At 37.5% G+C, this 14,393-nt stretch overlaps 1 protein-coding gene across 9 annotated transcripts in view; it reads left to right on the plus strand.

The window, feature by feature from the left end:
• The window catches only part of TTLL5 (tubulin tyrosine ligase like 5), a 333,039-nt gene that overhangs the window by 146,127 nt on the left and 172,519 nt on the right, over positions 1 to 14,393 (plus strand). For all 9 annotated transcript variants that reach the window (XM_049898665.1, XM_049898667.1, XM_049898666.1 and 6 more), the window contains 4 exons: positions 827 to 930; positions 3,693 to 3,820; positions 8,597 to 8,680; positions 9,242 to 9,643. In XM_049898665.1, the coding sequence (XP_049754622.1) occupies positions 827 to 930; positions 3,693 to 3,820; positions 8,597 to 8,680; positions 9,242 to 9,643 (718 nt within the window). The remainder of the gene's footprint in view (positions 1 to 826; positions 931 to 3,692; positions 3,821 to 8,596; positions 8,681 to 9,241; positions 9,644 to 14,393) is intronic.

Consider the following 14,393-nt stretch of genomic DNA (forward strand, 5'->3'; position numbering starts at 1 on the left):
GTTATTGTACGTGTAGACAATGGGGAGTTGACGGAGAGCAAATTTGAATTTTGGTTTTAATATAATGACATATTCTTCTTTCTGGAGAAAGTTACACTTTCTTCTCTGAAACTTTGTATATACTGATATCGTTTTACAACCAAGGCCAGGAAATACAATGTTTAATTAGAGTATTTTGCAAAGAGTCTTGTATCCAAGGGTCTCTAAATGCTTTAAAAATACCATTTTAAGGGGGGCGGGGGGAGTACAGTCAGTTTGTGGAAAGAAAAGCTGAGACCTGGAAACTTTAAATGGCTTTTCTAAAGTTGTGTAGAATGGTTAGGAGAATATCAGTGCGCCAAATCCACATCTACAATTTACTGCGGTTCTGTTGAGAACGTTGTTACATCTTATGTACGCGAATAGTTTACTCAGTTTGGATGTTGGCATAGAGTGTCTTTCAAGACCTATCTTTCCTCTTTTATTTGCAACAAAATACAGTGTCTCTGTTGTTACACTGTTAAAGCTGCAGATGGAATGATAGACATTAGTAAGCTATTATAAAAAGTTCTCCTTTCAATGGGCTTTTGAAAGTAGTAGAAAATAAAAATATGATAAAAATTTACATTCATTCTTCAACTTTTACTTGGAAATCCCAAAGCGTTTTATGCAATAATGGTAGACAGTAATGTATCACATTTACAGATGGCAAAATATATGGAGAAATTAACTGTGTTTACTATAAGGATAAGTTAACTCAAGGTTAGTGAAACCAGATGCTGAAGTATACATTTATCAGGAGCCAGTTTTATCTTCTTATTTTTCTGTGGGGTTGGGAAATGGGTAGGAAACAGAGCAAATGGCTGAAAAGAAATCGAAGAAGAAACTTGAGGAAGAAGAAGAAGACGGGGTGAATACAGAAAACTTTCAGGAGTTCATCAGACAAGCAAGGTAGAAGACATTCTTGGTTAATAAATACCATCTTATTCCATCTTTCATACTGCTGTCATTGAATTCCCAATATTCCCTTGTTCCTGACACATGGATACAAATGAAATGACTCTCAGGAGAAAGAGTTTCATAGGCATAGGCCTCTCCAACTTTCAGCCAGTTATGTTGCTGTTGTCATGGCTTCAGTTATCAAAACACTGCTGCTGGGTATCTGGGCTGTATTTTGAAACAGGCTTCAAAGTAACACCATTTGAAGTGCTGAGAAAGCTTTTTGGGAAGTTGAGGTTAGAGGCTTCTAGTGTTTACTGCTTCTGAGCTTATCCCTGAACTATTGATGTAGTGGCAATGACCAAATTTTGCCTACATTCAGTGGGTTGAGGAACTGGCAACTTCTCAGCACTGTGAGGGTTACGCCTGATTTATATAAAATAGAAAAGTCTTTTATGCTTAGGGATAGGCTTTATGGATTGAAAATCTCAGCATTCAGCTGTCTGTCTTGATACACATCAGCCAGGCCATTTTGTCCATTTACAACGTGTTTGCAGAAGGAAAGGTAATAAAGGCATTTAATTTTAAATTTTGTAAGATTCACACTGGGAGGTCTTTTTCTGAAACAGAGTTTATATAACCACTAAAATGAAGGATAAAACATCTGTATAACCCTGTTAATTAGGCTTCAACTATCAAAGTCACAATGAAGGAAAAGCAGTGGAACATAAACTGTGGATTTGTGGAGTTAATTCAGGTGGTGTGGTTTATCAGTCACCTGTATAGTATGATCTTTGTTCAATACCTTGTATGGACCTAATTGTAGCCTCAGTATCACGTGCTTAAACACATAGCAAATACATCATTTTGTAGGGGTCCACAATTATGTAATGTTATTTTGTTGACATTCTTTGGCCTTGAGTAATATGATTGATAAAACAGGTATAGAAACAAAGCAAGATACTATTTTCCACATCAACATTATAAAATTAGAACAGGAAAAAGACTAGACTTATGTTCAGAAACTGGCTCTCCGTTTAAAGCTAAAAAAAATTAATTTCTGGTTCCTCCTAGGGGGTCTTCAAAATCTCTAAAATATAAAAAAATGAAAATGAAAACCTTTTAAAAAGTGATGTGCATTCCCCTGTTCAGGTCTAACTAGATATTAAAAATGAATTACATGTGTTATTGACTGAGGATATTGATATGGAGATAAAATATGTTGGAACGTATTTATTCCTGATTTTGGATTAAGTGTTGATGGTCGGGAGATATGAGATAGCATCAGTTCTTCCTTTATTAACTTTGGAGTGGACACATCGATACCTTTGTCAGGGTTGGTGAATCCAACCACCTGCAAGAGTTAGGAAGGTAACAGCTTGTGGCGTGGGGAGAGGATAAAAAACGGGTAAAGCAGCTTGTATTTTGACCAACCTTAATATCTTTTAATATCCTGTGAGGGGCCAAGTAAAACATGTGGACAGGCAGAGGCAGCTGACAGCTTGCACCCTCAGCCTTAGATCTTTGGAGGTTCCCTTAGGCATGCCTATTGTGGCACTTGGCTACTTTGGAGAACTTTGGGTTTCTTCTGAGACTCATAGAGGCAGTTTCCTAGGGCTCCATTCGAGTTCCTTCTGAAGACATGATCCAGGTTTTAGCATTCTTTTTATGATGCAGGAATACTTCACTTATTTGAAGGCCACTTATCTAGAACATAGCCAAGTCTGGGAAAAAAATACGAAAGACCGTTGAGAAGCCTCAGTAGATGTTACAAAAGCCATACGTAAAATGTTTACTGGAAGTATCTCATGGGCCCTCATCTGTTTTTTTATACTTTACATTTTGTGGCTGTTCATAAAGAGTAGATAATTTTAATAATTTGAAGTAACCTTAGAGATCATCTAATTCAGTGTCCTTCATTGTACAGATAGTTAGGGAACTACACTGATGGGTCTCCTTATTTCTAACATACCCAAAGGCAGTTAAAATGAAATGTGGTCTCTTCAGTAGATATAACTTCAGTGATCTAGAATAGGAGTGGGCAAACTGCAGAGGGGCAGATAATAAATATTTCAGGCTTTGCAGGCTACATATGACCTTTGTCACACATTCTTTCAAAATATAAAGACCATTCTTAGCTGGGGGCTGTACAAAGACAGGCTACAGGTCAGGTTTGGCCCACAGGTTATAGTTGGCTGACTCCTAATCTAAAACATGCCTATCCAATAGAACTTCCTGTGATGTGGCTGCTGACTTCTTGAAATGTGGCTAGTGTAACCGAGGAACGGAATCTTTCATTTTAATTAATTTAAATTTAAATAGTCACATATGACTACCCATTAAAAAAAACCAACAAGAAACCCGTTTTGGTCAAGTCGATTCTGACTCATAGCAACTGTATAGGACAGAGTAGAACTGCCCCATAGGGTTTCTAAGGAGTGGGTGGTGGATTCGAAGTGCCAGCCTTCTGGTTAGCATCCAAACACTTAACCACTATACCACCAGGGCCCCCACATATGACTAATGGCTGTCATGTTGGACAATGTAGATCTAGAAAATTGATTGTGGGATGCATAGAGCATTATCATGTCTTAAACCTTTTCAGATTCTTTCATTTATATTCTATTTTAACCACACGTTAATCGGGAGTTTTCAGCTTGTATCTTTCATTTTCTTCTTCTCCAGCTAACTCTGTTTCCATAATAAAATCTTGGTGGAAAGATATTTTCCAGAACAACTTCCTATTCTGATCATGCTTTTTCTCCTCATTTCAGTGAGGCTGAACTGGAAGAAGTGTTGACTTTTTATACTCAAAAAAACAAATCTGCAAGTGTCTTCCTGGGGACTCACTCCAAAAGTTCTAAGAACAGCAGCAGTTATTCTGATAGTGGGGCAAAAGGTGGTAAGTATGCTAGGTAATGAAAAATAAGAAGAACAAGTGAAAAGATGAGATCTGCAAAGAGAAGCCAAGAATATTGTGTTGCCCAAGCACTGCTAGCTTCGGGGTAGTGAGACTTGGCACCATCTGGAGGAGAACGGATTATATTTTTGTCCTAAAAGCAGAAGAGGCATGGTCTGATTTTATTTTCATGATAATTGACAGCAGAGAGCTTTTCAAGAAAGCTAATAATGGTAGCTAGCATCGAATGAGCACTTAAAAATTACTGTCTATCTGCTGGAAGGGTCTTATTTTTTACTTCTAAAAACCATGTAGAGTGGACACTATTATGAGACTTCTTTACAGATGAGAACCCAGAAACTGAGAGAGACTGAGTAATGTACCAGAGGTTACCCTTTACCATGCGTTTGGACAGGAGTTTGTACCCTAGTCTTACTGACTCAGAGCCCATACTCTTAATCTCTGCCCTTCTGCCTCTCCTAATGATTATTTCTCACTCTTGTCAAGTTTGTTGCCTTCTCTAACTAAGCACCACTGGCATTTTGGGTAGTACAACTCTTTGTTGTATGGGCCTGTTCCATACATTGGATACCTAATATACTTGGTCCCAAGCCCTAAATGGCATTAGCTTTCTTTAGTCATTGTGAACTTAGAATGTCCCCACACATTTCCAAAAGCTCTCAGTGCTGGGGAACTCCATGATGGGGGATTTTGGAATTGAATATAGACTAGACTGTGTAATTCATGCCATCATGATCAAAAAATAGCAGTGACATTCTGTTACAAACAAAGCTCTGTGCTTTATACGAGTCATTTAAAACCTAGATGGAAGCATAAGACATATGTAATCAGCCTACTAATTTTGTCAGTGTGATAATACCAGAATTCAAAGATGGAAACTTCTTCCCTGCTCTTAAGGCAGCATAGTCTAATGTGGAAATAGCCAGGAAAATTGGTCTTTTAAAATTTGGAGTAGGTTCTGTAAATGTTTTGAAAACTGATGAGGGTCACAGGCCAGTCCACAAAAGCTTATTTAACACACTGTATAATTGAATTATTGTATTACTAGAAGTCCTTCTGAGTTCAGTTCTCTTCTTTGTGCCTTGCTACCTTTTCTCAGTTTTGAAGCTAGTTCGTGCACCTGTGTATTTATTCATTCATTCCTTCTACACACTTTTTCTGATCACCTGCTATGTATCAGGTACTGTGGCACTTGCTAGGAATACAATGACCAGAATTGTCATAGCCCTTGGCTTCATAAAATTTATTGTTTGGTGGGTGAAGCTGATGAGACAATATATGAAGAAGGTTGGTGGAAGCTCTGAAAAGCTCCTATGACTGTGCTGGGGAAACAAGACTGAGGAATACTTGTACTGAGGTTAGGGCAGAGAAAAGGGTTCTAACCTGGAGAAGTGGGGTCTTAAATGGGCATGTAAATAGGAACTTCTCACCCTGGAAGTAATGAGGAAGCCCTAATAGCATGGAGTGGCAACACTTATTTGTAAAGATGAGTCATTTGAAATTCTGGGGCTCATGACTGAAGACTCCCTTTACATAAGAAGATCTATACCTCTTTATTTATACCTATCAAAAATAGGTAGAGGGGCAGTAGAAAGGCCTCAATCAAGAAAGCAACACTATGACGTGATAGTCTGGACTCAGTTCAAACATGAGCAAGTAAGTTGTTAAAACTGCTAGTGGTGATGGAGAGAACAGAATTCATATGTCCTTCTTTCACAATGATCACTCTAAAATGGCTTTTCGCAAGGTTTTATATGAATCTAAAGAGAATATTTCCCTAAGTAAATGATTAACTCTGGCTATTCTGTTTCAAAGTTCTGCAGTAAAGAAAAAACCTATAATTTACTGGAGTAGCGCTACAGGCGTACCTTGGAGATATTGCAGGTTCAGTCCCAGACTGCCGAATAAATTGAATATCGGGATAAAGCAAGTCACATAAGTTTTTTGGTTTCCCAGTGCATATAAAAGTTATGTTTACATTATACTATAGGCTCGTAAGTGTACAATAGCAGTATGTCTAGAAAAACAATGTACATACCTTAATTAAAAAATACTTTATTGCTAAAAAATGCTAACCATCATCTGAGCCTTTAGCAAGTGATAATCTTTTTGCTGGTGGAGGGTCTTGCCTCTATGTTGAAGCTGCTGGCTATGGCAGTTTCTTAAAATAAGACAACAATGAAGTTTGCCACATCGATTGACTCTTCCTTTCACAAAAAATTTCTCTATACCATGCAATTCTGTTTGATAGCATTTTACCCACGGTAGAACTTCTTTCAAAATTGAAGTCAGTCCTCTCAAACTCTGCTGCTGCTTTATTGACTAAGTTTATATAATATCTTAACCCCTTTGTTGTCATTTCACAGCATCTTCACTAGGAGTAGATTCCACCTCAGGAAACCACTTTCTTTGTTCATCCATTAATGTTTTATCATGAGATTGCAGCAGTTCAGTCACATCTCCAGGCTCCACTTCCAAATCTAGTTCTGTTGCTGTTTCCACCACATCTGCAGTTACTTCTTTTATTGCAGCCTTGAAGTCCTCAAAGTCGTCCATGAGCATCAGAATCAACTGTGTCCAAACTCCTCTTAATTTTGGTATTTTGACCTCCTCCCATGAGTCACAAATGTTCTTAATGGCATCCAGAATGGTGAATCTTTTCCAGAAGATTTTCAGTTTACTTTGCCCAGACCCATCAGAGGAATCACTATCTATGGCAGCTGGAGCCTTAACAAAATATATTTCTTAAATGATAGAACATGAGAGTCAAAGTTGCTCCTTGATCCATGGGCTGCAGGATGTGTTAGCAGGCATGAAAACAACATTCATCTCCTTGTACATCTCCATCAGCGCTCTTGAGTGACCAGGTGCATTGCCAATGAGCAGTAATATTTTTAAAGGAATTTTTCTTTTCTGAGAAGTAGGTCTCAACAGCGGGCTTAAAACATTCAGTAAACCACATTGTAAACAGATGTGCTATCATCCAGGCTTTGTTGTTCCGTTTATAGAGCACAGGCAGAGTAGAGTTAGCATAATTTTTAAGGGCCCTAGAATTTTTAGAATTGTAAATGAGCATTGGCTTCGACTTAAAGTCACCAGCTGCATTAGCCCCTGACAAGAGAGGCAGCCTGTCCTTTGAGCTTTGAAGCCAGGCCTTGACTTCTCTCTAGCTGTGCAAGTCCGAGGTGGCGTCTTCTTCCAGTGTAAGGCCGGTTCGTCCACACTGAAAACCTGTTGTTCGGTGCAGCCACCTCCATCAGTTGTCTTAGCTAGATCTTCTGGATAACTTGCTGCAGCTGCTACATCAACACTTGCTGCCTCACCTTGTACTTTTATGTTATGGAGACAGCTTCTTTCTTTAAACCTCATGAACCAACCCCTGCTAGCTTCAGACTTCTCTTCTGCAGCTTCCTCACCTCTCTCTACCTTCATAGAAGTGAGGAGAATTAGGGCCTTGGGCTGGATTAGGTTTTGGCTTAAGGGAGTATTATGGGTGTTTTTTTTTTTTTGATCTTCTATCCAGACCACTAAGACTTTCTCCATATCAATAAGGCTGCTTCACTTTCTTATGACTCATGTGTTCGCTGGAGTAGCACCTTTAATTTCCTTCAAGAACTTTTCCTTTGCATTCACAACTTGACTGTTTGGCACAAGAGGCCTAGCTTTCGGCCTGTCTTGGCTTTCAATGTGCCTTACTAACTAAGCGGAATCATTTATAGCTTTTGATTTAAAGTGAGAAGTGTAACTCCTCCTTTCGCTTGAATACGTAGAGACCATTATAGGGTTATTAATTGGCCTAATTTCAATATTGTCATGTCTCGGGGAATAGGGAGGGCCCAGGAGAAGGGAGAAAGACTGGAGAACAGCCTGTCGGTGGAGCAGTCAGAACACACACAACATTTATCGATTACGTTCACCATCTTATATGGGCGTGGTTTGTGGTGCCCCAAAACAATTACAATCGTAACATCAAAGATCACTGATCACAGATCACTTTAACAGATGAAATGAAAAAGATTGAAATATTGCAAGAATTACCAACACGTGACTCAGAGACACGAAGTAAGCTCATGGATGGAAAAATGGCACCCATAGAGTTGCGTGATACAGGGTTGCCACAAACCTTCGCAATAAAGTGAAATGCAATGAAACGAGGTATGCCTGTAGTAGGAGTTCTACTTGTGATTTTGTTGTTGAATATGCTGTTCAACTGATCTTGAGTAAACCCACTCAGCCTACCTTAAGTATAACACAGGAGTTTACTGTAAAGATATAGAGCTATTGTAGCATCCAGATAGCACGCCAGCAAGTATTGGGGCTACTCTTTCTCTCTCTTGAGAACTGCCCCGCTCCGTACATATTCTGACTTTTTGGCTCCAGTGTGTACCATTATCCAGCATAGTCTCTTAGTTCTCCTAGTCTGAATTCTGGCATAGACATCGGACCACCCTCACTTATATTCCTTTCCAGGCATGTCATACTTTGTTGGCAGTCCGTGGATGGCTGCCCTGGGTTTCGGTACCTTTCCCTGGTTTAATTAGCTAGAACTGGGGCTGGGGATCATTGAGAATCATTTGGTTAGTTGTCCACTCAGCGAGGCTGTGGATGTGGCCATCCTTGGAAAAGTATGCTGAGATGTGCAGTAGTTCCCAGCGTCAGTTAGTAGCTGTATTATATTTTGGAAACATAATTATGTGTAGAGCAACACCCTTGCCATTGCTTAGTAGAAGAGCCTAAGCTTAGTTTTTCTTATTTCAGATCACCCTGAGACGATGGAAGAAGTGAAAACAAAGCAGCCCAAACAGCAACATGCGACAGAAATTCACTCTGATAAATTATCTCGTGAGTGATTTCAAACCTACATAAAAAAAAATAAATACCTAAAAGTTTTTTTTTTTTTCAAAAAAAGGCAAGTCATCTGATGTTAGATGATTCTGAAGCGTGGGACATTACCCCAAAGAAGTTCGCTTTCTTTGTTTTCTCTCAGAATTTCTCGTCTGTTGATAACCTATTTTCCTTCCAGAGAAGGTTTTATTTTCTTATTGTTTAGAAATCCTGAGCACTTTCTTTTTTCCTAGAAAAGTGAAAAGAAGAGGGAGGAGTTGGCTGTCACTGCTGGGAATGATGTCCTTACATTTGTGAAACATGCCCGTTCTGTTTGATGGAGGTAGTCCCAACTCCAGCTTTTAGAAAGGACCAAAAATAAACTATTTCCATTGCCAGGGCATCTGTGTTGGGCAGAATTCACTAAGTTCAGGGTGTATACTCATTAAAGTCTGTTGTGTTCTTCATGATTTCTGCTTCATGCTAAGATTATTTTGATGTTTAAAAATGTTTACTTCATGTTTTATAGAGATTATGTATCGGTTTTTCCTAAAATGATCTGTTGTTTTGTTTTAATAGGATTTACCACTTCAGCAGAAAGAGAAGCTAAATTAGTCTATGCCACTTCTTCCTCTACATCTTTCTCTGGTCCTGCTGCTACTCTTCCGCAGAAAATTACCAGCACCCATTTGTCGTCTATTATTACAACCTCTGACCTCCCGCTAGGGCCTGGCCACCATTCTTCTTTATGTCAGATCCCTCCAGCTATCCCCAGCATACCTCACCAGTCTGCAATTTTACCGAACGCAGTCCCTGACAATGCTTCTCCCTCCATACATCCTGGGACACAGAACATACCAAGCCCCGCTGGCCTGCAGCGCTGTCGATCAGGCAGTTACACCATTGGCCCCTTTTCCTCTTTCCAAAGTGCTGCACATATCTATAGCCAGAAACTGTCTCGTCCCTCTTCGGCAAAGGCAGGTGAGTGAGAAAATGAAAGGCGGATTAAAATGTCACCTTTTCCCCAAACCCAAGGAAAAAAGGATGTTGTTACCTCTTCGCTTTTCTTTTGAAAGGTAAAGGGACCTCTTCCCTTTTCTTTTGAAAGGTAAAGGGAAACACACCAAATTGTTCTCATGTGTCTAAGGAAGAGTATCGTGTTTGGTCCAGTAGCATTTATTCACTGATATGGAATGAAACAGGACTTCTGTTAGGTGCTGAGGATAAAGAAATGAATAAGAGCTGCTGTCCCTTAGGAGCCTGCAGTCTGCTTAAGAGATTTCCCATCACAGATAATCATAGAAGTGTGCTGTATACATTCTTTCTGATTAAATATTTTTATCTGATTTAGACAAATCAGTATTTATTTCTCTGTGTGTTCAGTCAAGTATGACCTGTATAAATAATGAAAGAATTCTAGAAATACGGTATTTCATTTAAAATGAAATAGATCCATATTATTAGCCAAGCTTTCTCTCCCCATTTTATAACAACTTTATTGAGATACAATTCACATACCATAAAATTCACTCTTTTAAAATGTGCAATTCAGTGGTTTTTTGTATATTCACAGAGTTATACAACCAACACTGTTACCTAATTTTAGAACATTCTCATCACCAAAAAGAAATCTCAAACCCATTAGCAGTCACTCTCCATTTTCTCCTCTCACCAGCCCCTGGCAGCTACTAATCTACGTCTCTATCCTGGGCATTTCATTAAGTGGAGTCACTTACACAGCTGATCTTTGGTTAACGGCCTCTTTGACTCAGCGTAACGTTCGAGGTCCGTCCTCACTGTACGCATATACCACGTTCTGTTTATCCATTCATCAATTGGTGAACATTTGGTTTGTTGCCAGTTTTTGATAATTACGAAAAATGCTGCTATGAACATTGATTTACAAGTTTTTCTGTTGACATATGTTTTTACTTCTCTTGGGTATGTATCTGGGAGTGAAATTGCTGGGTCATAGGGTAACTTATGGTTCTTCCTTTTGAACAACTTCCAAATTGTTTTCCTAAGTGGCTACACCATTTTGCATTCCCACCAGCAATGCTTGGGGCTTCTAATTTCTGCACCTCCTTACCAATACTTGTTATTATCTGTCTTTTTGTTATTTTAGCCATCTTAGTGGGTGTGGAGTAGTATCTCATTGTGGTTTTGATTTGCATTTATCTAATGACTGATGATGTTGAACATCTTTTCAAGTGTTTATCAGCTATCTGTATATCTTCTTTGGAGAAATAGCTATTTAAATCCTTTGCACGTTTTTAAATTGGGTTATCTTTTTATTGTTGAGTTGCTCGAGTTGTTTGTATATTCTGAATACAAGTCCCTTGTTAGCTCTATGGTTCGTAAATATTTTCTCCCATTCTTGGGTTGTCTTTTCACTTTTTTGAAGCACAAAATTTAATTCTCATGAGACCCAATTTATCTTTTTTGGTTTGTTTTTTGATTGCTTGTGCTTTTGATACCATATCTGAGAAACCATTGCATAACCCAAGGTCACAGAAATTTACTACTTGTTTTCTTCTAAGAGTTTTATAGATTAGGCTCTTACATTTAGGTCCTTTATACATTTTGAGTTAATTTTTGTGTATGGTGTGAAGTAGGAGTCCAGCTTCATTCTTTTGCATGGGGTAGCCAATTGTCCCAACTCCATTTGTTGGAAGGATTATTCTTTCCCTGTTTAATTAATTGTCTCGGCACTCAGTTGATCATAAATGTAATGTTTCAGGCATTCCAGTCCTGTTCCATTGATCTGTATGTCTGTCCTTATGCCATTGTAACACTGTCTTGATTTCTATAGCATTGTATTAAGTTTTGAAATCACCAAGTGTGATTCTTCCAACTTTGTTCTTTTCCAAGATTGTTTAGGCTATACTGGATTTGTTGCATTTCCATATGAATTTTAGGATCAGTTTGTCAGTTTCTGCAAAAAGGAAGCTAAAATTTTGATAGGGATTATATTGAATTTGTAGATCATTTTGGGGAGTGTTTTAATATCAGTCAAGTTCTTGAACACCTTAGGAATATCCATGTCAAGGTGAGCTATAGGTAAGCCATGTTTTGTAAATAGCCAATCTATATTTGTTAATCAGTACCTGATTTCAAATGAAATGGGTATTGTAATATGCACGTTGAATCCGATATGTTCAATAGTCCACATTAATAAGTCATAAATATGAAAGTATACATATGTGTGTGTCTGTGCTAATACTGGTTGATCATTTTTCCTGTGATTTGATTTTCCAAATCCAATACTAATAAGTAATGTTCTGGTTTGAGGTTTTCTTCCATATGAGAAATTCAGAAAGATTAATGTCTCCAGTAATCTATGTTATCATCAAAACTTTTTTTTCTGGAAACCTTCCTTTTTTTATCCCTTTCTCCAGAGAGGGATTTGGAAGGGAAAAAGCTGATCAGTTCAAAAATATTTCATAATTTCTATTGCGTTTTCTTCTTTGACCCATGGATTATTTGGAAGTATATTGTTTAATCTCCAGATAGTTGGGGATTTTCTGCTTTGTGTAATTGGTTTCTAGGTTATTTCCACAGTGGCAGAGAACATATTCTGTATGATGTAAACCTTTTGAAATTTTTCGAGGCTTCCTTATGGTCTGCTAGTGCAATGAAATAGTAGACAACAATAGCCTGAGAATAAACGGAGTTTAATTTTTCCACGGTGATTGAATTAGTTTAGGAAAGGGGTTAAGGTACTATTTAACCTTAGACTTTTTAAATTTCAAAGGTTTCAAATTTCAAAGGTCACCACTAAAAGAATATAAAAATTCTAAACCTATGGGGAGAAGAAAAATAGAATGAGGAAAAAGAAACAGGAACAAGCAGGGGCATGGAAGCAAGAAGCATAGAAAAAAGCAAGAGAAATAGAAATTCAAAAGATGTAAAACCAAATCTAAATAAATCAAGATTCAAATAAACATAATGGATTTAACTTAAACTTGTTATAAGATTGGGATTGAATTTTAAAAATTCAACTGTATTCTGTTCATAAGAGGTACACCTAAAATAAGGACACAGAATGGGTTGAAATAAAAGGATGAAGAGAGAAATACTAGGTAAATACCAACCAGAAGAAAGGTTGTAAAGCCACGTTAATATGTGCTAAAATGGACTTTAAGATAAAAATCTTTCTTACAGATACACAGAGTAACTGCAAAATGATAAAAGTTTCAGTTCAGCCAAAAGATAAAATAGTTTTAAAAGTGTATGCACCTAATAAATAGTCCCCAAATATATTAAGCATAAAATTGATACAACTACAGGAAGAATCTACAAATCCATCGTCCTGTGGGAGGTGTCCGGGAAGGTCTGGCCTCTGCAGTCTGTCTTCTTTGCACTTGGGTTTTCTGCTATGGTTCTGGTTCTTTAAAAATAATATGTTCTTTGCCATCTCAGAGACAAGTGATAGCCTTTAAATGGAGTGAATTATTAACACAACTTACTGCTGATATCTAACTGTGCCCCAGTTTCTTCACCTGTAAAATGGGGATAGTTATAATACCTAATTCAGATATAAGAGGAGCCCTGGTGGCAAAGTGGTTAAGAGCTCAGCTGCTAAGCAAAAGGTCAGGAGTTTGAATCCTCCAGCTGCTTCTTGAAAACCCATGGGGCAGTTCTGCTCTGTCCTGCAGGGTCACTATGAGTCAGAATCGACTTGATGGCATTGGGTTTGGGGTTTTATTTGCTTGTTTGTTTTTATATCAACTATTAAGACTAAACAGATTTTTAAAAATCAGTGAAGGTGAAGAGGATTTGAGCAAGACAGTAAGCTTTATCTGTTGATCATATATAGGACTGTGTACTCAACAATTAGAGAAAAACACTTTCTCAAGCACACATGATGCATTTTTAAAAGCCAGTCTTGCCCTACATTATAAAACAAAACAAATTTCAGAGAATTGGCATCACATAGGCCACCTTCCATCCATACTGCAGTTAAGTTGAAAGTCAAAAACAAGAAGATATATAACAAATCCCCATGTATTTGGAAATTAAAAAGAGTCAAAGAAGAAGTCATAATGGAAATAAATTAGAAAGTATTGGAACTGAATGATAATAGAAAAGTACCTGACCAAATATGTGGAAAGCAATGGGAGGAAGGTTTAGAGGCAAATTTATGGCCTTAACTATTGTATTTGAAAAGAAGAAAGGCTGAATATTAATGTGTTAACTGTCACAGCACAGTATCTTAAATCAGAAATTATGAAAAGAATCATACCCAAAAAAGGGAAGAAATAATAAAAGCAGAAATCACAGAATTCAAAAACAAAATCCAGTAGAGTATATCAAAGCCAAAAGATAATTCTTTGAAAAGTCTAGGCAAGTGGACAAACCTCTGGTGAAATTTATCAAGAAAAGAGAAAGCATGAATAAATAATATAAAGAATGGAAAAGCAGACATTGATAAATACAAATATGGCATGGACGATTAAATAATAGAATACTATTAACAGCGTTGTTCTAAGAAAATTGAAGTTACACAAAATAGACAAATTCCTGCAAAAATATAACTTAAGCAAAATTGATCCAAGATACAGAAAATCCAAATAATCCTATAACTATTAAAAGAATTGATATAGTAGTTTATATTTTCACAAAGAAATCATAAGGCCCAGATAATATTATAGGCTTTTAACAATCTTTTAAGGATCAGATAATTCTGTTATTAAAGAAACTCTACTAGAGGATGGAAAAGAGAGAATAC

Source organism: Elephas maximus, chromosome 10 (assembly GCF_024166365.1).
Source record: "Elephas maximus indicus isolate mEleMax1 chromosome 10, mEleMax1 primary haplotype, whole genome shotgun sequence".
Classification (NCBI taxonomy): Eukaryota; Metazoa; Chordata; class Mammalia; order Proboscidea; family Elephantidae; genus Elephas; species Elephas maximus.